Genomic DNA, 23,608 nt, shown 5'->3' on the forward strand with positions numbered 1-23,608 from the left:
AATACAACCCTTGCTTCCTAAATTACATAAGCAAATGAGACCACAACACCACAGGTAGAAACTATTATCACCCAAAGTCAACTCAAACACAATACTTCTCAGGTAGCGCAGTTCACTCATTAAGGTAAAGGTAAAGGTACCCCTGCCCGTACGGGCCAGTCTTGACAGACTCTAGGGTTGTGCGCCCATCTCACTCAAAGAGGCCAAGGGCCAGCGCTGTCCGAAGACACTTCCGGGTCACGTGGCCAGCGTGACATCGCTGCTCTGGCGAGCCAGAGCCGCACACGGAAACACCGTTTACCTTCCCGCTAGTAAGCGGTCCCTATTTATCTACTTGCACCCAGGGGTGCTTTCGAAATGCTAGGTTGGCAGGCGCTGGGACCGAACAGCGGGAGCACACCCCGCCGCGGGGATTCGAACCGCCGACCTTTCAATCGGCAAGCCCTAGGCACTGAGGCTTTAACCCACAGCGCCACCCGCGTCCCCAAGTTCACTCATTAAGCTAGCACATATCAAGTGTTAAGAAATTTCGAGTATGTACGTGTGGGAACCAGCCCCAAAGTCAGATGCTGTCTCAGCCCTAGGTCAAAAGAGCTGCAGGTCAACACTGCTTCAGCCTCATCTGGACTGAGTTTCATTTGGCCCATGTGCCACATTAGCACCGTGCTAAGATGCTACATAAGGGACACGGGAGGCGCTGTGGGTTAAACCAGAGCCTAGGACTTGCTGATCAGAAGGTCGGCGGTTTGAATTCCCGCGACGGGGTGAGCTCCCGTTGCTCGGTCCCTGCTCCTGCCAACCTAGCAGTTCGAAAGCATGTCAAAGTGCAAGTAGATAAATAGGTACCGCTCCGGCGGGAAGGTAAATGGCATTTCCGTGTGCTGCTCTGGTTCACCAGAAGCGGCTTAGTCATGCTAGCCACATGACCCGGAAGCTGTACGCCGGCTTCCTCGGCCAATAAAGCGAGATGAGCGCCGCAACCCCAGAGTCGTCTGCGACTGGACCTAATAGTCAGGGGTCCCTTTACCTTTACCTTTAAGATGCTACATAATAAAGATGCAGAGGAGAAAAATATGGAGGTCACAGCTGCGTTGAGGTCACCTGCACACCTGCAGATGACTCCACCCAGACAAGAAGCAACCTCTGAATCAGGGATGGGGAACCTGTGGTACTTCAGTTGTTGTTGTCCTCCAACATCCCAGGCAGTGTGGTCAATTGTCAAGCATTGTGGGCATTGTGGTCCAACAACACCTGGAGGTCCACTGGTAACCCCTCACAGCCCAAATGAAAGAACCACAGCCACCAGGATGGGACTGATGGGTGCAAGCAGAACACATTAGTGTAGACTCATAAACACACCTGTTGTGTTCCTCAGTAACACAGAGTCCTTAGTTATGCAACTGAAAGGTCTGAGATGCTGGCCAGTGAAAAGCCTGTTTAGGGAATCTTTTAATGTTTGATGCATTACTGTATTTTAATATTTTGTTGGAAGCCGCCCAGAGTGGTTGGGGAAGCCCAGCTAGATGGGTGGGGTATAAATAATATATTATTATTATTATTGTTATCATCATCATTATTATTACTATTTCCCCCCTTCCCTGCTCAAGAAAAGCTGTACCTACAGCTTCTTCTTTCTGCTCATCTCGTCACCCACCAAAACATTCATTTTCCTAAGCAGCAAATGAGAGCAGAAGGCAGGTGGCTGATGGGACCAAAGAGAAAACAGGTGTGGAAAAGGTGACCTCACTTTAACAGGAGAAAATAAGCAGGTGGATCTTTTGTTGACATGGAGATGAAAAATGGTGTGTGTGTGTGAGAATTGAGGAACCTGTGAAGCTCCAGGTGTTTTTGGATTCCAACCCTCGCCAGCCTCAGACAGCATGGCCGGGGGTGGGGGGGGAGGAATGGGAACTGTAGTAGTCCAACATCTGGGAGGACCACTTCCCTGTTTTAACATGGAACTGTAGAATTGGAAGAGACAACGAGGTCATCTGGTCCAACTCCCTGCAATGCAAGGAATCTGCATGCCACGCTGCTAAGAAGCACAGGGAAAAGATGAATATGAAGAGATGGCACTCCTAGGCTGCACCCACTGCTAATGAATTAGGTGGATTCTCCCAGCGGTGACGTGTCCTGTCTTCCTAACTGTGCCTGAAGCTTCAAGGGAGCTTGCCATGCCCTCTTCAAAAGGAAGAGAAGCTAGAGATTAGGCAACAGGCAGCTACGTAATCAGCGTTGGGAATGGTTTCTGGAGCAATTGCCAGCTAATGGCAGGGGTGAGGCTGCCCTGCCCTTCTGAAAGGAGGCTTGAAGAAGCCTGCAGCCATCCACACCTTTCCCAGCTAACACTCAATCAGATGGTTGGAATTGACATTTTCCTCAAAGTGCAACCTCTGCATTGATAGCAACTGAAGCACAGAAACATGCTAAAGCAGTGCCCCACAGCCTGCGTTTGGGCTCTGTAGTCAATCTTATAGTGCCCAGTACATGTGGAATAAGGGATGCGGGTGGCGCTGTGGGTTAAACCACAAAGCCTAGGACTTGCTGATCAGAAGGTCGGCGGTTCAAATCCCCATGACGGGGTGAGCTCCCGTTGCTCAGTCCCTGCTCCTGCCAATCTAGCAGTTTAAAAGCACATCAAGTAGATAAATAGGTACCGCTCCGGTGGGAAGGTGAACGGCGTTTCCGTGTGCTGCTCTGGTTTGCCAGAAGCGGCTTAGTTATGCTGGCCACATGACCCGGAAGCTGTATGCCGGCTCCCTTGGCCAGTAAAGCAAGATGAGAACCGCAACCCCAGAGTCAGTCACGACTGGACCTAATGGTCAGGGGTCCCTTTACCTTTACAAGTGGAATAAGAGCACAGGCAATTCCCTTAGGCAAATGTGATCAAGCATCTTCACAGCTGCCCCCTTATTACCAATCGCCTGGTGTTCATTTCCTCCCAAGAACTCTGCAGGGCAAGCTAAGCTGACAACCAGACGTGCTTCAGACTTTACACTGCAAGTGCCCTACTCGCGGTTTGCTGCTATAAATTGTAAAGGGGAGGTGCATGTCTCCAAACACACTATGAGCACACACCAAGCAGTCTTCTGACATAGGAACAGAAGAAGCTGCTGTACACAGAGTCAGGCCACTGGTCCGTAGAGCTCAATATTGTTCACACAGAATCACAGAGCTGGAATCATCTAGTCCAACCCCCTGCAGTGCAAGAATATCCAGCTGTCCCTTAACGGGAATCGAACCTGCAACCTTGGCGTTATCAGCGCCTGAGCTATGGAGTCTTTCGCAGCCCTACCCTGGAGATGCCAGAGATTGAACCTGGGACCTTCTGCATGTGACCAGCGATGCTCTACCACTAGGTTACACCTTTTCCCCAAGCCCTTTTCTCTAAGGGTTTGGGGACTGCCTTTCTGAGCTGATGCTCACAGTGCCTTGCCCAAGGCTATCTAGAATCCCTTTTGGCAAAGCAGGGAGATGAATCACAGGGCCTTCTTGGTAGTGGCGCCCTCCCTGTGGAACACGGCCCCCTATCAGGTGTCAAGGAAACAAACAACTATCTGACTTTTAGAAGACATCTGAAGGCAGCGCAGTTTAGGGAAGTTTTTAAGGATTTATGTTTTTATTATGTTTTTGGATATGTTGTAAGCCATTCAGAGTGGCTGGGGAAACCCAGCCAGATGGGCGGGGTATAAATACTGTATTTTCTGGCGCATAAGACTACTTTTTAACCCAGGAAAATCTTCTCAAAAGTCAGGGGTCATCTTATACGCCGGCTACAGCAGCAGCTCTCCCACCAAAGGCTAAAACGACAGCAAATTAAATCAGAAGACACCAAGCTCTCTAGATGAAGCAGAAATACGCTTGAAAATTGGCCCCAGAAACCCCCTGCCACTGGGAAGTGGAGCGGATTTCCAAGCCAGACTGGAGACTGTTTTTTTAATTTTTATTTGGTGTGCGTTGGAAGAGGGGTAGTCTTATACGGCGAGTATATCCCAAACTCTATATTTTAACTGGAAAAGTTGGGGGGGGGGGGTCGTCTTATACGCCCAGTCGTCTTATACGCCGGAAAATACAGTAATAAAATTCTTATTCTTATCAGAATAAGACATGGCATTTTAGAAAATGAGCAAAAAGCTGAGATTACCGCTCTCCACTACAAGAGGCGTTTCCCATAAGGTATTACAAACCTCTTCCCCGTCATTGCCTCCCATTCTTGTCACCTGCCAGCCATTGTCTGGTCTCCCTGCTGCTCGCCTAGTTAAGGGGCAGTGAAAGGGCTTTATCATCGTGTTTTATGGGGGTCCTATCCTGTGCTCACAGCTCTGCATAGGGGGGGGGGGGTCACGCTGCAAATGCAATCATATTCCAGGCTCTACGGCGCACAGATGCACGGCATGCAATCACAAAGACATCTCATAATCCTTTGGGTTTTCAAATGAAGCCTTTCTCAAAAGGTAATACAGACCAACATTCCTTTGGATTAGTGCACATTCCCTCGCTCTCGGTGGGGCATTGTCTCTGTGCAAAAGGCTAAATTCAAAGCAGTATTTGTTTGCGCCCTCGTCGAACAATGTGCAGTTGAATTCTATCTGGCCGTCCTTTGGATTTGCGACACTTCCCTGCAGCCTTAACGCCCTCTGGCCAGAAGGCCCAAGGTCTTTGAACACAGCAACGTTCCCACCAGCAGAAGTGCAGGGAGGAGGAATGACAGAAACCACAACCGAAGACTCACATGTCACTTCTCCTGCCACGACCAGCCTGTATCCAAATCTGCTCACGAGATCAATAGGGCCTTCCGAAGCAATGACTGACTTGGTCTCTGCCGATTTCAGGAATACAGTCATGTAGGCTTCTTGGCCAACCAAGCGACAGTCAAGTGTCACCCACTGGGACCTGGCGAGAGAAAGCTCTTTGCTAGTTCTCAGTCCCACAGTCTCATTCGAGATCTGTTTTCCTAGTTCATAGAAGCGGCTGGTCAGTATAACATCCAGAGAAACCACCGTCTTATTCACCGGACACAAATATTCATCGGTAAACAGCCTGAGCTGAAGGGAAGACTCAACCGCTTCAGAAGACCTCCTCAAATCAAAGCGGAATACAGGCCAGACAACACTCAGTGGGGTCTTCTCTCCGTTCCACTGGTTGTCCATTCTGAACCAGTAGTTCCCGGCACTCTTAAAATAGAAGCACTCAAAGACAACAATATCTTGGTCCTGGTTTTGCAGAAGCTGTTTTCTGGTGACAGTTTGATTGGTGCTGGCATCTATGAGCAGGATGGAACCATTTTTCAATGTCACGTTGCTGTCATAATAATTCTGGAAGCTAACCGACACAGTGCCATTGCTCAAGGCTACGTGAGTTGCTTGCTCCAAGAGGAGATACTCCACTGCTCCAAGAACTGAAAAGAAGGTATTTGACAAGGTCAATAGTTGAATAGAAAGAATCAACACAAGGAGAAGGGGAGGAGATAGGGAGATTTAAGAGGGTTTTTTTTTTAAGGAAATCCAATGTAACCTTCACACTCTGCACTAACAAACAGCTCCCAAAAACATTCTCAGTTTCAACCTCCTGGTGGTCAGTTACTCAGCAACAGGCAGATGCAGCTGGTTATAAGGGGCTTTAGAAGCCTAAATTTGCCCAATTCGTTACATGCATGGCTCCAAGTTACTACCAAATCCACAGCAGAAATGACTCTGCACCCATAATGCTTTTGGTCCTAATGCCTATCTCAGAAGACTTCCACATAGATATGCAAACTTTTAAAACAATATCAAACTTCTAGACAACGCATCAAAATTTGCTTACATGCAATTTTGTGAAGTATTAATAAAGGGAAATGTGTGAGAGAGCATGGAGAAAACAAGATTTTATTCAACCATTGGTAACACTTTCTGAACTCCTTAGTATCTTACAGTCAACTGTAAAGTTCAGCCTATCATGCTGGCCATGAATGGGAGGTGTTCACTTATCCCTATCAGCAAAATTTAACCCTTTCCAGCATTTCCCCTATGAACTCACCCCAGTATTTTTAGCGGAGAAAATATATTCAGTTAACATTTTTAAAATATTTTGCTCCTCCCACAAACCTTACAAATTATTCCACATCTCCACCCCCACAGTATTTCCCTTTAATATTCCCTAACATGGATATGATGGTGACAGCAACCATGAAATTAAAAGACGCCTGCTTCTTGGGAGAAAAGCAATGACAAACCTAGACAGCATCTTAAAAAGCAGGGACATCACCTTGCCAACAAAGGTCCGTATAGTAAAAGCTATGGTTTCCCAGTAGTGATGTATGGAAGTGATAGCTGGACCATAAAGAAGGCTCATTGCCGAAGAATTGATGCTTTTGAATTATGGTGCTGGAGGAGACTCTTGAGAGCCCCATGGACTGCAAGAAGATCAAACCTCTCTATTCTGAAGGAAATCAGCCCTGAGTGCTCACTGGAAGGACAGATTGTGAAGCTGAGGCTCCAATACTTTGGCCACCTCATGAGAAGAGAAGACTCCCTGGAAAAGACCCTGATGTTGGGAAAGATGGAGGGCACAAGGAGAAGGGGACGACAGAGGACGAGATGGTTGGACAGTGTTCTCGAAGCTACCAGCATGAGTTTGACCAAACTGCGGGAGGCAGTGGAAGACGGGAGTGCCTGGCGTGCTCTGGTCCAGGGGGTCACAAAGAGTTGGACACGACTAAACGACTAAACAACAACAACAAGGTGGATATGAAAGAAAGATACAAGAGAACAGAGTTGACCTCTAACACAAAAATAGCCCTTAGTATTCTAAAGTCTTAAAACATCATACCATTTGGAAAGCTGGAAAGGCCTGAGGAACCTGGAGCATCTTCACTGCAATAAAGGACTCTGAAGTCTGTGGGTGATGAGCTCACCTGTCTACTTCCGAATTATTTAACCAACGGGGCAGGAAAAGAAGAATTTTTGGTGAGCAGTTTCCCCACCCACCACCGCCTTTGAGCTCTGCAAGCCATTGCCGTTCCTGCCTTCACCTTGACCCATTAATGCTTCATTTACATTGCATATTAGTTGAGATAAAAATGAAAGGGGAGGTGGCGTCTGAAGCGGAATTCTAGAAAATACCACCCAAGTTGAAAAAACGGGACAATATGCTGCAGCGCTCTTTTTGAAGGCTTCTTTTGTGACAGAGCTTATGAATATTTCATTCAGCCTTTGCATCACAGAGAAAAAGAGAAGGGATTTAGACGCGAAAATTAGAACCGACAAAAGCCAGAAGCGAAGGATTCGGCCTCCCACAAGGCAGAACCCTCTATTATCTATTCCCTGTGGTGACTCACAGAGATCTATCCTGTCCTCTAGCCTGTTCAACATGCATAGGAGTCCAATAGGTGAAATCTGAGCTTTTGCAGCTGGCTTGATTCTGGCAGGGTGTGTGTGTCCAGATACATATATTCCTTTGCTGGGGGGGCAGAGCAGGGAATTGATGCTGAGTTACACATCAGCACCGTATCTGGCTATTTGCCTGCTCTCACATGCTCATATAGCAAATGTGAAAGCAGGAACTGGGATCTGCAACAAACTTTTGATTGATCGGTGAGGGTTAAGGTAAAGGTAAAGGTACCCCTGCCCGTACGGGCCAGTCTTGACAGACTCTAGGGTTGTGCGCCCATCTCACTCAAGAGGCCGGGGGCCAGCGCTGTCCGGAGACACTTCCGGGTCACGTGGCCAGCGTGACATCGCTGCTCTGGCAAGCCAGAGCCGCACACGGAAACGCCGTTTACCTTCCCGCTAGTAAGCGGTCTCTATTTATCTACTTGCACCCGAGAGTGCTTTCGAACTGCTAGGTTGGCAGGCGCTGGGGCCGAACAACAGGAGCGCACCCTGCCGCTGGGATTCGAACCACCGACCTTTCGATCAGCAAGCCCTAGGTGCTGAGGCTTTTACCCACAGCACCACCCGCGTCCCATCGGTGAGGGTTAAGTTGCTTCAAATATCTGTTTTGTAAATTTGCAGTGTGGACTGAAGCTGCTTCTGGGGACCCTCCAGGCCTAGGGGCCCTGAAATTTAAACTGCATTAGTTTCGTAGTAGTTCCACCCCTGCTGGTGGGTGTCACCAGGGTCACCTCTGAGTCTTCCCTGCTGTGGCAGCGGTGAGGAGATGCCAACAAATTCTAATAAGCTTCCTGAATGAAGCCTGGAGACCTCACCTGCCCATCATGGCAAATTCTAGGAAGATTGGGGCAGAGGGCTAATTCTTGAACGATAAGCATCCTCCTGCAGCGGATCCATCAGCTCTAGGGACCGTGGTGTTACCTGGACACCCAAGAGCTGATTTTCATGCAGGCCTGATGAGATAATGGCTGGGCCCCAGAAGGACAAAGCCCCACCCCAAAAAGCCAGCATCCAGCTGCACAGTAGCCAGTTCTGAGAAGGTATTTCAATTGCTGGGAACTAAACAAATATGTAGAGACATAGGTGGCGCTGAGGGTTAAACCACAGAGCCTAGGACTTGCCGATCAGAAGGTCGGCGGTTCGAATCCCCGTGACGGGGTGAGCTCCCGTTGCTCCGCCCCTGCCAATCCAGCAGTTCGAAAGCACTTCAAAGTGCAAGTAGATAAATAGGTACCACTCCAGTGGGAAGGTAATCGGCATTTCCGTGCGCTGCTCTGGTTCGCAAGAAGGGGCTTAGTCATGCTGGCCACATGACCCGGAAGCTGTATGCCGGCTCCCTTGGCCAATAAAGCGAGATGAGCGCTGCAACCCCAGAGTCGGTCACGACTGGACCTAATGGTCAGGGGTCCCTTTACCTTTAAACAAATGTGTAACTAATAACGAGTGCTAGAGTTTGGGTCCCACCCCCCAATCCTTTCTCCCCTTTAGTGTCATGCCTTTCAGAATGTAAGCCGTTATTACTGATATCCGCAAGCTGCTCTGGGAGCCCTTTCCAGCTGAAGAGTGCAGCAGAAATGCTATAAATAAGTATCAGTACATTATTTCCAGCCACGTAATGTGTATTTCTCAGCAATACCTCTTAACGCCGTCTCTGGTGTACTCTATTTTGGGTACATTTTTTTAAAACTGCACAAAACAAAATTAGAGGGGAAAAGGTTGAAGGAGCTATGGTCTGGAAATGCTTAGCTTGGAGAAAAAGAAGGTCGGGTGAGAATCTTCAGTCACTGAAAAGAAAAGGAATAGCTTCTACTATGAAGGGGGCGGGAAGAAGGTAGAAAAGATGGTGACTGATCTCAGCTGATGGACGAGGTTTGGGGGAATTGGTCCTTAGACTAGAGATTTTCCACCCGTGAAATGAAGTGTTGGCTGGAGCAAGATCTGACTTTCCAGCAATACAGTGGTGCCCCGCAAGACGAATGCCTCGGAAGACGAAAAACTCGCTAGTCGAAAGGGTTTTTCATTTTCTGAGGTGCTTCGCAAGACGGATTTTCCTAAGGGCTTGCTTCGCTAGACGAAACGGCCCTGCCTCTTGTGTCATGGCGACGGTCACTGCACGCACACACGCTTGCTTCCCCGCTCCTCCGGCTCCCTCCCACCTTCCGGCTGACGGTTAGTGCCTCGCGCCGCTGCCCACCCCCCTCGCGCGCTCCCCTCAGAGAGCCGTTGCCGCCAGCGCCTCTCTCTCCCTGGAGTCGTGCTCCTGAGCCCCGCCACCCTCCAGCAGCCGCGTCGCACAGTGGCCACAAGGCGCAGGTGAGTCTGAGGTACCGGCTGCAGCAGCTGTCCTGCTTCTCCCCGCCCCTCCCCGCCATTGTCAGTGTTTAAATGCAGTGGTGCTTCGCAAGACGAAAAAACTTGCACAACGAAAAAATTCGCGGAACGAATTAATTTCGTCTTGCGAGGCACCACTGTACTGCTAGAGAAAAACACAGCTATAGTCCTTTCCATTTTTTCCTAAGAAACTTTAGAAGGCTGTGCATAGTATTCTTTACAGGTGCAAACAGATACGTGATTATAACACTTTATTTCCATTTCTTTCTTTCTTTTTCTTTTCACATCAAGCCTCCCATTTATAAGAGATTCCAAAATAACCATAGTGAATTGACTCCAATGGCTTACACTGAATACTCACCATAATCACAGAGCACGACTAGCAGTAGATTTGAAAAATCTTTCAACATCTGTTTCATTCTGATCAGAAGGGCTCCCTGTTCCTTTTATTCCTCATGTCCTGTTCCAGGTCCAATGTCTGTTCTGTCTTTGCAACTACAGTAAAAAAAAACAACCAGAGGATTTTTCTGAACAGCCTTTTAAGATTTGCCTCGAAGAGCAACACTGTGAAATTTATTTTGACAAATGCTTTTTCTTCTGCTCATTGGATACACGCAACAACTATTTCACCATGCTCTTGACTTCACCGAGTTACAATAATAGATGGTATCTCAAGTTTAAGTACTTGGATTATAAATGTGCGCTAAAGTGGATATACACACAGAGTTGCTGCTTTTAGCAGCCTAGAATAACTTCACACAAACAGGCAATCAGGAAGAGAGACTCTTGTCACATAGAAGCTGGACTTTTCTTTGCTCCGATCTTTGGAAGCACATAGAAGTAACTCTAACATTTTAGCAGCTGAGAAACCAATTTAAATCGGTTGTGTGAGGCAACTGACACATCATAAAGACACATAATCCTACGCATGAACACTGCCCAGACGGTATCTATTATACCGATAGCCTGCTACTTCCATTGGTGCAAGAGCACATAGCCAGACTGAACTGATTGTTTTTAAAGCGGGCGCAAGATTGCATGGATGCAGTGGCGTAGCGTGGGGGGTGCAGGGGGGGCCGGCCGCACTGGGCGCAACATCTGGGGGGGGGCGCTCGCACTCGCAGCTCTCTGCCCCTTCCTGGCTCACTCACTCTCTCTCACTGCAGTGCTGGCTGTGTGAATCCGATCCGAGCCGCCGGGTCGCCGCCCACTGTGGGGGGGGGGGGTGCCAGGCGTGCGGTGCAGTGCGGAGAGAGAGCGAGGGACTATCTGGGGGAGGGACAGTGCAGCGGGGGGGGGGGCGCAAATTACTTGCCTTGCCCCGGGTTAGGGGGCGGAAATTACTTGCCTTGCCCCGGGTGCTGACAACCCACGCTACGTCACTGCATGGATGTCTAGGTGGTTGACACAGCTCTGTATTTCTGGACCTCAGGCTGCAATCCTACGCATGGAAACCAGTCTCATTGAACACGGCAGGGCTTCCTTTCAAGTCAACATGCATAGGCTTGCCACATGCAACTCATAGGTGTCTCATAATAAGACTGCCAACATAGTCTTAACGCTTTTATTGGTGACAGGAGTGTACAGCATTAGAAACTCAGATATGTAAGCTGATTGCCAAATGGCTGGCACCTTAAACCTAGGTTACGGTCGCCACAACAGAATGCCTATGTGCTCCCCCCCCCCCCCGAAATTTATTATTGCTATTATTATTCATTTCATTTCTATACAGTGGTACCTCAGGTTAAGTACTTAATTCGTTCCAGAGGTCCGTTCCTAACCTGAAACTGTTCTTAACCTGAAGCAACACTTTAGCTAATGGGGCCTCCTGCTGCTGCCGTGCCGCCGGAGCCCAATTTCTGTTCTTATCCTGAAGCGAAGTTCTAAACCTGAAACACTATTTCTGGGTTAGTGGAGTGTGTAAGCTGAAGCATATGTAACCTGAAGCGTATGTAACCCGAGGTACCACTGTACTGCTTTATATTTTAAAGGGGAAAAAATTCAAAGTAGTTTAAAGGTAAAGGGTAAAGGGACTCCTAACCATTAGGTCCAGTTGTGACCGACTCTGGGGTTGTGGCACTCATCTCGCTTTATTGGCTGAGGGAGCCGGAGCACAGCTTCCGGGTCATGTGGCCAGCATGAGTAAGCCGCTTCTGGCGAACCAGAGCAGTGCACAGAAACGCCATTTACCTTCCCGCCGGAGTGGTACCTATTTATCTACTTGCACTTTGACGTGCTTTCGAACTGCTAGGTTGGCAGGAGCAGGGACCAAGCAACGGGAGCTCACCCCGTCACGGAGATTCGAACCGCCGACTTTCTGATCGGCAAGTCCTAGGCTCTGTGGTTTAACCCACAGCACCACCCGCATCCCCAAAGCAGTTTAGAACACTTTAAAACATCAAATAAAACAATCCAGAACAAAACAAATTCAAGCTTCAAAGTAAATATTTCAGATCTTTCCCTAAGTGACATTTTGCTTTCCACATCTTTATTTACCTACTTATATTGCTGCCCTGTAGCAGAAGAACTCTAGAGAGCCAAGGGGGTGTATTGGTTAGAGTGCTGGACCAGGACCTGGGAGACCAGGGTTCAAATCCCCACTCAGACATGAAGCTCACTGGGTGAAAAGTTGGGATATACCGTATTTTCCGCTCTGTAAGACGCACCAGACCACAAGACGCACCTACTTTTTGGAGGAGGAAAACAAGAAAAAAAAATTCTGAATCTCAGAAGCCAGAAGAGCAAGAGGGATCGCTGCGCAGTGAAAGCAGCAATCCCTCTTGCTATTCTGGCTTCTGGGATAGCTGCGCAGCCTGCATCCGCTCCATAAGATGCACACACATTTCCCCTTACTTTTTAGGAGGGAAAAAGTGAGTCTTATAGAGCAATAAATACGGTAAATGCAATAAATGAGCTTTTCTGCTTAAGAAAGCTGGAGGGACCATCCAGATGAAGACATCGGCCGCCCACCTGGACCACATGGATCACAACTGAACCCGTGCCAGTCACAAAAAATACCTGGTGCCTAGCTACTTTTGAACACTGGGAGTGTAATGTTGTTGCAGCTTCAATCGATTACCAAATTGACCTGGCTTCCATATTGATTCTAAGCCAAGTGATGGCTAAGTTTGTGTCCAAATGCATGGTGTCATGGCTCCCTTGGTTCTGTGAGGTTCTGCCATAGTTTGGCAGACCCAGATGATAGGAGGAGGAGGAGGGGGCTGAGGGGGCGGGGCTTGAAGGCTGGTATCTCGGGAGAGAAGTCTTCCCCTTGTGACTCAAGGTGTTGGAGACAGGGAAGCAGATCTGATGTTGCTCTCCATCACCCCTCCTTCAGAGCACAAGGTGTCATTGGGGAAGGGGGAGGACTTCAAGAAGAAGAAGAAGAAGAAGAAGAAGAAGAGTTTGGATTTGATATCCCGCTTTATCACTACCCGAAGGAGTCTCAAAGCAGCTAACATTCTCCTTTCCCTTCCTCCCCCACAACAAACACTCTGTGAGGTGAGTGGGGCTGAGAGACTTCAAGGAAGTGTGACTGGCCCAAGGTCACCTAGCAGCTGCATGTGGAGGAGCGGGGAAGCGAATCCGGTTCCCCAGATTACAAGACTACCGCTCTCAACCACTACACCACACTGGCTCAATAATCCAACAGAAGGCCAAGTGGAAAAAGGGGAGCCAGAGACGCTGGAATCAGTAAAGCAGGATGCAGTCTTGTTGCCAAGAACCAAGCACCACCTGCGTAAGAGGGAGCAGATGCACCTGCCCAGGTGGGACACACACCTGACCCTGTGGCAGTCCTGTGAGTGAGCTCACTCCTGCCTCATCTTCAAAAACTTGGCAGGGGGGTATGACAACCATTGGGACATCTTGGTTGATTCAGTTCGGTCCTGCATCCCTTGCCTTGCTTGTGTACCTTGGAATCCTGACTTCTGGACCTTGTGCTTGGTGCTGAGCCTGTTACTGTTATAACCTGAATAAAGTTCTCTTCCTTACTCTCGAGTAAGAGCCACTGTCATTGTGTTTTGGGATGGGACCACGACACACAGAATGAAGATGGCGACCACCTCGTTCCTCTCCTGGTCCTGCTGCTGTCTCGCTAACCAGAGCTAAGCCATGGTTTGGTTTAGTTTTATGTGTGAACCTGTTTTGCTTGGCTACACTTCATGGTTTGTCTGAAACATGACAAACCATGTTTGCACTGGTTTGCACCTAACGCTAAAGGCAAATCATGGCTTTGTTCTGAGTAGTATAGCAGCAATAGGACTGCAGGAGGAGTGAAGGAACTACTATTTTCATTTCTTGCACGCTCACTCACTTGTGATTAGCATTGCATGCAAACTGTGCCAGAGTGTGACACAGCACTGGTGTCAGCTTTTGGCACACCCTGGCCTACCATAGGAAGTGTTAGGGTCAAGATATGAAAAACCGATAGTGAGACATTTCCCTGTGAACCATGATCTTTCCTTTTGCACAGAAGCATGGGTAGCACAGAATATTCACAGATATTCACAGCATATTCTCTGTGAGGATTAGAGAAAAGTGCTAGAGAAGTGTAAGCTACTGTTGTATTTTTAGCATGCCACAAAACGACACCAAGATCATCTTAACCCTCTCAAGTGAACATGCTTCTTTTAGGATTACATAGTCGAATTATTTCAATATAGAAAATTGATGCACATAAATGCACAAACAGCTGTCAATCCCAACAGCAAATCTAAAGCTAGAATTCTGCTAGCCGTGGTTACAGCATAAACTCCCAGAGACCAACAAGATTTGTACTGGTGGTACTCAGGAAAAGTGAGGCCCACCCATTGTTTAAAAAGGGAAGTATGAGCGACACAGAAGGAAGGAAAACAATCCACAAACAGCTCATGCCTCTCTGACTGCACTGGGGAAAATCAGATACTGCTGCTATTGTAGTGAGTATCTGTCCACAGGATGAAATTATACTGAAAACCACAAGCCACCCGTAAATGAAATTTACAGGCGCACGGCCAAGATCTTACTGCATGATCCACACAAACAATTAAAAATGGTATTGGCACATTAAAAAATACAATAAATAGGTGCCTCCACCTTTGTGGTAATGTGTGCAAGGATATTTGCCTACAAGACTGGCCAAATACTTGCAAGTGACTGTGCATTGGTCAAGGCAGTGAGCCCAATTCACCTTTGGAAAGGCGAAAGTTGTTCCTCATATACAAATTCAAACACACGCAGGTGTGGACTGCTGTGTTCACATTCCAGCCTTACAGTGCAGCGAAGGAGTCAACTTCTAGGGACTCCAGCCCCCACAATAAAAAAATGAGGGGCGTTCCCATTCAAATGGTGTGTGTGCACTGCGTCATTTCATTGACTATGTGGGGCGGGACTTACCTGGGCCCCAATAATATTTTATTCAAGTTGGCAATCCTGGAGTGCAGAGAAGATTTTCCCTCAGTGCGTTTCACAGCACATACATCAGATGGTATTGAGTAGAATGGGATGCCTTTACCTTATGCAAAAGGTGTGCACACCTTGGCTAGAAATGAATTAGGAATTGCTTAAAGACTCCTATCAGCTGGTTTGAGGAACAACACTTTAAAAAGCAGTATCTTATAACAGGATGCATATGCTTTTTGGATAACTGTGTGAATGCGGATTGAAAACTCAACACTGGAAGCACAATGAGTGTGTAGTAAACAGAAGTGTGAACACAGTATAATTGAAATGGAGAAAACAAGGACTAACAGCTAAAAATAATGGTGAAATGTGGACAAGCCCAAAGTGTGGGCACACAGCTCTGCAAATAAGGAGCTAAACTCTGCACTCCACAAAGTGGCTTGGATAATCCCAGAACTCACCTATGTGACTGGAAGATACAACCATTTGCTCTCAGGTACATAAATGAGAGCTAATATCACAACTCATTCCAGATCACTTAAAACAGAGTTATGATGGAATGGAGGTGGAAGCTAACTGCAGTGCAAGGAGGTGTCTTTTTTTTTTTGGAAAACGAGTAGACAAGAGGGGAAAAAAACCCAGTCATGTTAAATGGCAAATTAAAATACCTCAAAACAAATTTAAGCACAGGCTAGCTGCTCTATACTGCAAAAGCAGGTATAATAAAAGCAGGTGCATTTCAACCGAACCTATAAAACACAGTCACAAAACCACAAAGCAGTCAACAGCAATAAAAATAACATTAACAGGGCAATCTTGCACATGTTTCTTCAGCTCCACTGTTTTACTGGGAATAAGCTCCCTGTATTAGGCACTGCAGAAGTTGATTACTCCTCATAGCCCTTTAAGGAGCAACAGCTAAGAGCACATTTAAAGATAAAATCGAGGGTATTGTTTCTCCCGGTTCCTAGAGCAGGAGACTCTTAACCTCAGGGTTGTGGGTTCAAGCCGCATGTTGGGCAAAGAGATTCCTGCATTGTAGGGGGTTGGACTAGATGACCCTGAGGTCCCTTCCAACTCTACAATTCTACGAGTTTAACCAGCCATTCTTTGTCCTTTTTGTGGCTTGTTTTGTTCTTGTTTTCATTATGCATTCTGTGTTTTTATGCTATGAACAGCCCTGAGATCTTCGGGTGCAAATCTGATACATATACAGATTTAATTTTTAAAAAATTAAAATACTTACCCAATTCCAAGTATTTCTTCCTCTACATTACGAGAATTAAATCGTGCCAAATCTGGAGAGGACATGCGGGAGATGGCACGGCAACGCCGAGGGACCCTCTTCCTTCTTTAGCCAAGCTTGGCCGGCGACTCGACTCTCTTTGCCCGACTCCAAACTTTCCTCTCCGGGACCGTTCCCACGTGCAAGACGCGCGAGCTCACTTGGGCGTCAGGTGAAGGGCTTTGGCGGCGGAGCTCGCCGACCAACTCTGGCCGGACTCTCCTCACGGTGGGCGCGCATGTCCGGAGCCAGAGCCGCCGCGCAGGGACTCTCCCCGGCCAGTGTCTCTCCCTTCCAACGGGCGGAGATGCGCCTCCCGGGCCGGGCGTGGCGCAAAGGAACCGACGGGAAGCGCAGCCGGCTGGCCCGCCCTAGCGGAGCGCGCTGGCGCAGCGAGGGAAGGAGGGCGCGCAGCCCGACCGCCCCCAGGAAAGAGGCGGCCTTCGACGGGCTTAGGACGCAGCAGTCTCTACCTCTCCACCTCAAGGGCGCTCAGTGCCAAGTACCCAGTGTGCCACCTCCCTGGAAAGCAAACGTCTTGCCCCCTCGGTGAGGGGAAAGAGAGACGACAGGGAAATGCTCAGCATTGCCTCATCTGCAGAATTAATACAAGAAAGCATGAGGCTGAAGTCATACATAGGAGCCTATTCCTAGAGGCAGAGCATAGTAGTAGTAGTAGTAGTAGTAGTAGTAGTAATAATAATAATAATAATAATAATAATAATAATAATAATAATTTATTATTTGTACCCCGCCCATCTGGCTGGGTTTCCCCAGCCACTCTGGGCGGCTTCCAACAAAGATGAAAAATACACTAGCTGTCAACGTTTCCCTTTTTTAAAGGGAAATTATCTTATTCCCAATAGGATTCCTCGCAAGAAAAGGGAAATGTTGACAGCTATGCAGAGGTCCCTTCGCCCCTCCCCAAAAAATGAGGGGTCCCCAAGGTAATGGGCATTGCCATTCAGATGATGTGTGTGCCATCTTCTTTGGCAATCACCTCGTTCATTGTCTTCCATGAACATGGTCTTAACAGTGAGTCCGTAAACGACTGGAGGCCAATTCTGGAGCTGCACGTCCTTCCACAGTGGGGACATAGGTTTCCGGGCAGGAGTTGATAATGGCGAGCATTTGCCAAGCACGCCGTTGTCTTAGTGCGTTTCTCCCTTTCATCCTGAGTTCGAGTGTCTTCAAAGTCCATGGTCAAGGCTGTTCTCCAACTGGAGCACTCGCAGGCCAGTGTTTCCCAGTTGTCAGTGTTTATACTACATTTTTTAGATTTGCCTTGAGACAGTCTTTAAACCTCTTTTGTTGACCACCAGCATTACGCTTTCCATTTTTAAGTTCGGAATAGAGTAGTTGCTGTAGAAGACGATAATCAGGCATCTGAACATGACCAGTCCAACAAAGCTGATTTTGAATAATCATTGCTTCGACACTGGTGATATTTGCTTTTTTCCAGTACACTGGCATTAGTTTGTCTGTCTTCCCAAGTGATATGTAATTTTTTCAGGGACACCGTTGCTGGAATCTTTCGAAGAGTTGGAGATGACGTTTATAAGTGGCCCATGTTTCACAAACATACATAAGGTTCATAGTAAAATAGCTTTGTAAACAAGCATTTCGGTTTCTCTGCAAATGTCCCGGTCCTCAAACACTCTGCACTTCATTCAGGAGAAAGCTGCACTGTGAGAGCTCAGACGATGCTAGATTTCAGCACCAGTGTTGGCCCTTGTGGAAAGATAACTGCCTGGGTAGGAGAAGTGATCAACGTTTTCCAATGTTACACCACTGAGTTGGATTTGTGGCGCTGCAGAGGGGTTTTGCGCTTGTTGGTGCAGCACTTTGGTTTTTTGGATGTTGAGTGATAGGCCAAGCTTTTTGTAAGCTTCTGCGAAGATATTTAAGATGGTTTGGAGGTTATCCTCTGTGTGTGTGTGCACTACATTCTCATCTGCATACTGAAGCTCTGTGATAGAAGTTATGGTAACCTTACTGGGCCACCCAATATTTTATTCAAGTTGGCACTCCTGGTTGGAATTGGAGTCCAAAACATATGGAGGGCACCAATTTGGGAAATAATGCACCACATGTCAAATTGTGTCACGTACTGCTCCACTCACAGCTTGGTCATGTGAAGTGCGCTACATGTTTTGCCTCACATAACAAAGACTTCCATTTTCCTACTACTGAACTGGAGAGAGATTATCTGTCACAGACACACACACACACACACACACCCCCCAACATGAATGCTAAAAGCTGTTGATTTATGCAGCGTCTGGAGTTCTTTTCGTAACCCCACAAAACCCCAATCAGCAGTTTCTTGAAGGAAACAGTGACAAAACACCCTATTTAAAAAGATGTAGAACCAATGCCTGTTACACAAAGTAGTTTTTCCATACCAATTAGTCAAAAGCCCTTAATAGAAAGCTTTAACAATGGGGAAACAGTGGTGAGATCTACCTGTTGGTGATTCACAATATTATACGGCAAATATATTTCAGGACTAACTTCTAACAAATTGCTTTATTTGTCCATTTAACAATAATACAGTAAGATCAGTGGTCTGTGTGGATTTATGGCTGAAGTTAGGAGACAGCACATCCATCACATTAAAATATTCATATTGTGTTTGAACTGCATTTTTATTGCTTCTTTTATTACATTACAATTTGTATTCTAGGGCATTCAATCCTATGCGTTTACCTAATAATGAGGTTCACCGTATTCAACAAACCTTGCTCAGAGGAAATTGTGTATACGTTAACAGCCAAAGACTGTTAACCAATTAATTTTTTTAAGTTAGTTGAACAAGTATGCCTGTGTGAAGTGTGTATGTGATTAAAATAGTTTAGAAGAGGAAGAAGCATGGAACCTGTGTTTTTAAGTTGGTGACTGTTCTGATTCCTACTCTCAGGACATGGTACTCTGACTCTTAGTTCCAGGAAAACCAAGTGTTTTCTTGAAGACATCAGCACACGGTCTAGGCATTACCTCAAGGTACAGGGGACATGGAAAGCTGTCTGTGGACCAACGCCGGCTCCCTTGGCTTCAAGTCAGATGAGCGTCGCACCCATGTTGCCTTTGGCTGGACTTAACCGCCCAGAGGTCCTTTACCGTTTACCTTTACAGGGGACATGATTCATAAGCCTACAACAGAGCTCTAAGGTACATGACGAAAGAGTAACTAAGATGTCGTCCCAACACTTGACACCACCCCCCTCCTGCTTAACTTTTAAAGAGGGGTGGGATCAGTCATTTGTATGGTTCTTGTTCCGGATGAGAAGATGAAAGTGTGTGCTCTATTTACACTAGTTGCAAACAGCAGCGTGTCCTTAGTGACTGGGGCCAGAGTTCAACCCCCTGATTATTATTCTGCCTCTGGTTCAGCTAGCCAGCTGACTCCTTGTCTACTATGGGAATTTCCCTCTCAGAGATCCTGCTATCCCTGCTCCATCCCAGTTGGTGCCACAGGACAAATGACAGCACATGTTTTAAGTGACACATTCCTGCTTGGAGAGTGGAGGAAGAAATTCCCCATGACTTGAAACCACTGTTTTTCTGGAGACTCTTTCTTATGTTGATAAATTAATATGAGACAACTTTTTAGTTGATCAAAAGGTTTTTAATCAGCCAATCTAGCCAATTAATAAACTAAATATTGCAGCTGTACTTAAAATATCTATTCATATCAGACATTATAATGACACATCTTCCAGAACACAAAGCAAACACACAACTCCAACAGGATTACTGGTATTTGGTAAAACATAATTAATGGTGTAAGAACACATCACATATGACGCTAAGGAATTCTCCCTATTAAAATGGGTTTGTCTTTCATAGACACCGACGCAGTGATAACTTCCACCCTGATAGAGAATTGGTGCTCAAATGAATGACTTGTTTTTGAAAGAAAGAGTATTTAAAAAAGGCAGCTGGCAGAAAAGGTCTCCGAATAGCTGGCAAAATTCCTCATAGCTAGGCAAAAGAAGACAAAAATAGCAACATCATGGAGCCGAGAATCAAAGCATGAAAGGAAGGAAATCTGAGTTCACAATGCTTATTGTCTTAACATTCAGCACAAAGCAACACGCTGGTGTCTACGTTTTTTATAATACAGATTAATCCTTCCTCTGAAGAAAGTTTATAGGCAAACATACCCAGGAAGATTCCCCCCCTGAAATGTAGGCACTTTCAAACTGAATTATTCAGTAGTAACTGGAAAGGGCAAACACACTCTGTATCGTGTTTCGTTCACACCAGTGAACGAACGCTACTGAAAACATAATTGCTTTGGAGTTGTAGATACAAAGTCCATAGTAAAAATGGAATAGGGGAAAATGTACTAAGCAAGCAGCACGTTTTGTGCTCCGTCTACTCTTGCAAGTAGGTCACAATAACATCCCCACCTTTCCTGAATCACTTAACTGCCTTCCTCTGTAATTTAACAGCACAAGGTTTCTAGTGTAGCAAATCTGTCCTCTTAAGAAAAAAGTTTCAAATTAGTCCTCTGCATTAATTATCCCACACGACCTGCACACAGTTGTAACATAACATAATTGATGCACATTTTGATGTTCCCCTTTCTTCCTCTTTCCACACAGGGCCCACCACCAGCTCAGGAAATGTTTGCGCACCATCACTAGGTAGATAATTTGGCTTCTTTTGGTCCAGCTTACATGTGGCAAGCATATTTGAACGGAGGGGAAGACAGAGCTAACGTATCATTAACTCTGTGTGAGAAATAAATTTGGGTAGAATCTCAAGCCTTCTACAGAATCATCTCTGCAAAGTTGGCCCATCTTTTCAGCTAGAAGCAGCCTAGAAAAAGAAAAAGAAGTACTTGTGTTATTTTTAATAGATGTCTTGGGCTGTTAAAAATGAAGGAAAATTTGTTGTTTATTTGTTTACCTTTCTTTAGCTAAAAGTACAGACATTCCCACGAGCTTTGCAAACTCTTCTGCTGTGAGAGATCCCTTTTCAGAGACCTATAGGACAAAAATTATAAAATAAAAGCTTTGCATGGGTAATTCCACAGTGACCAACATACCATTTGTAAACTTACTTACATAACTTTTTGTGTTAATTTAATGTTCATTGAAGTTCAAATACTATTAGCTATTTATGTGTTAATTGGATTGATCTTCCCTACAAAAATAGCCAAGAAGTAAAAGGTAAAGGTACCCCTGCCCGTACGGGCCAGTCTTGACAGACTCTAGGGTTGTGCGCCCATCTCACTCGAGGCTGGGGGCCAGCGCTGTCCAGAGACACTTCCGGGTCACGTGGCCAGCGTGACATCGCTGCTCTGGCGAGCCAGAGCCGCACACGGAAACGCCGTTTACCTTCCCGCTAGTAAGCGGTCCCTATTTATCTACTTGCACCCGGGACTGCTTACGAACTGCTAGGTTGGCAGGCGCTGGGACCGAACAATGGTAGTGCACCCCGCCGCGGGGATTCGAACCGCCGACCTTTCGATCGGCAAGCCCTAGGCGCTGAGGCTTTTACCCACAGCGCCACCCGCGTCCCTAGCCAAGAAGTAGACATAGCTTAAATGCTTTCTTTTCATCGTGTTTCAAAAGATGGGACTGACACAATAGTTTTGCAACCTCACAAATTTATCCTTAACTTAAGACAATTATACATACACATGCACACACACTTCAACAGGTAGAGAGGTCTGTTCATGGCATGTAATCTGTAATCTGTAATATGTAAGAGTCATGATGGTCTCTCTCTCTCTCTCTCCCCCTCCCTTTTAAACTAAGTGTAAACTCTGCATCCATGGTATGTTGATCCAGTACAACTAAGGTTCCAATTATACACTGTCCCAAAGACAGATACAGATCTCACACGTTATAAGGAACACTGTGCCTGTTTTTGTGCATTTAGTATCTGCTAAATGACAAAGGGATGGAGAGTGCTGGATTTTGATTATGGAGTCCTGGATTCAAATCCTTATTTGACTATGATGATCTCTTCATGGCCCTGTGAAAGTCACCATCTCTCACCTTCTCGGGTTTGTCGCAAGACGAAAGGTAGGATAACCTCATATACAATGAGACATAGCTCTTTACAGAAAATGTGACGGAACAATTCGTCTTCACAACTTGTGAAGCAGCGGTCATTTTTTTTCAGTCCCGCCTTTCCACTCCAGTAACAGGAAGTCCCTTGAAGTAGGAATGCGTCCCTAACCTGCAGGTCAAATACCAGGCCTTTCCTGCTTAGCAAACATTTAGTTAGGATTTAAGAAACTTCGGGTAAAAACCTGTACTGGAAATCTGCTGCTGAAAGTTCGTAGAATTCAGCAGAAGCCCTACGATACTGGAGGAAGGCAAGATAGCCTGCTTCTGTGACTGATATCCCAGAAGAACGTTCTCAGTATGCTTACAGAGAAGATACACAAGCAGTCATGGCTGCAGGGTGAGAACACATGTACCGTATCCTATACTCTTTATATGCACGGGCACACTCGTTTTGACACCAGAATCACAGAACTGGCAAGGGTATTGGGAGGCCATTCTGTCCAACCCGTGCTCAACGTACAGGTTGACATGAAAGGGAGGTGCTGGGGCTTTGCAGCCTCTTGCCCCTTTTGGCAGCTGTCCGGCTGGGAAAGGGAGCAGAGATGGAGGTTGGAGGGACAGGATCAACACAGTTTAGTAAGGTAGGAGAGCTGGGGGGGGGGGGGAATTCACACCTGGCAAACAATGTGCCTCTTTGGTTTCATATAGTACATGGGGAGACGAGTCATGGGGACACAAATTTTCACAGCCCTCTAGCAGCTATAGTGGCTCATTAACCAGCAGTAATGCATCTAGCAGAGACATCACCTTGCCAACAAACGTCCGTATAGTTAAAGCTATGGTTTTCCCAGTAGTGATGTATGGAAGTGAGAGCTGGACCATCAAGAAGGCTGATCGCCGAAGAATTGGTGCTTTTGAATTATGGTGCTGGAGGAGACTCTTGAGAATCCCATGGCCTGCAAGAAGATCAAACCTATCCATTCTTAAGAAAATCAGCCCTGAGTGCTCACTGGAAGGACAGATCCTGAAGCTGAGGCCCCAATACTTTGGCCACCTCCTGAGAAGAGAAGACTCCCTGGAAAGGACCCTGATGCTGGGAAAGATGGAGGGCACAAGGAGAAGGGGACGACAGAGGATGTGATGGCTGGACAGTGTTCTCAAAGCTGCCAGCATGAGTTTGACCAAACTGCGGGAGGCAGTGGAAGACA

At 46.7% G+C, this 23,608-nt stretch overlaps 2 protein-coding genes across 5 annotated transcripts in view; both read right to left on the minus strand.

The window, feature by feature from the left end:
* The window catches only part of THSD1 (thrombospondin type 1 domain containing 1), a 27,745-nt gene extending 10,777 nt beyond the window's left edge, over window positions 1–16,968 (minus strand). The window contains exons 1-3 of one of the 4 annotated variants that reach the window (XR_014509976.1): window positions 16,333–16,968; window positions 10,066–10,199; window positions 4,466–5,398 (exon numbers count right to left, since the gene is read on the minus strand). Coding sequence is in view for 3 of the 4 variants with exons in the window: in XM_083435314.1 (XP_083291440.1) it covers window positions 4,466–5,398; window positions 10,066–10,123 (991 nt within the window). In the remaining variant the exon portion in view is untranslated. Of the gene's footprint in view, window positions 1–4,465; window positions 5,399–10,065; window positions 10,200–11,131; window positions 11,261–16,332 lie in introns of those variants that run through there. The other 3 variants (XM_083435314.1, XM_083435315.1, XM_083435313.1) reach the window with 3 other exon arrangements.
* A 3,009-nt stretch (window positions 16,969–19,977) lies between these two features.
* Window positions 19,978–23,608, minus strand: part of VPS36 (vacuolar protein sorting 36 homolog) — a 28,675-nt gene continuing 25,044 nt past the window's right edge. Inside the window, exons 13-14 of the mRNA XM_083435438.1 lie at window positions 21,289–21,365; window positions 19,978–21,198 (exon numbers count right to left, since the gene is read on the minus strand). Of these exons, the coding sequence (XP_083291564.1) occupies window positions 21,105–21,198; window positions 21,289–21,365 (171 nt within the window). The 3' untranslated portion in view covers window positions 19,978–21,104. The remainder of the gene's footprint in view (window positions 21,199–21,288; window positions 21,366–23,608) is intronic.

Source organism: Podarcis tiliguerta, assembly GCF_965153285.1.
Source record: "Podarcis tiliguerta genome assembly, chromosome: 3".
NCBI lineage: Eukaryota > Metazoa > Chordata > Lepidosauria > Squamata > Lacertidae > Podarcis > Podarcis tiliguerta.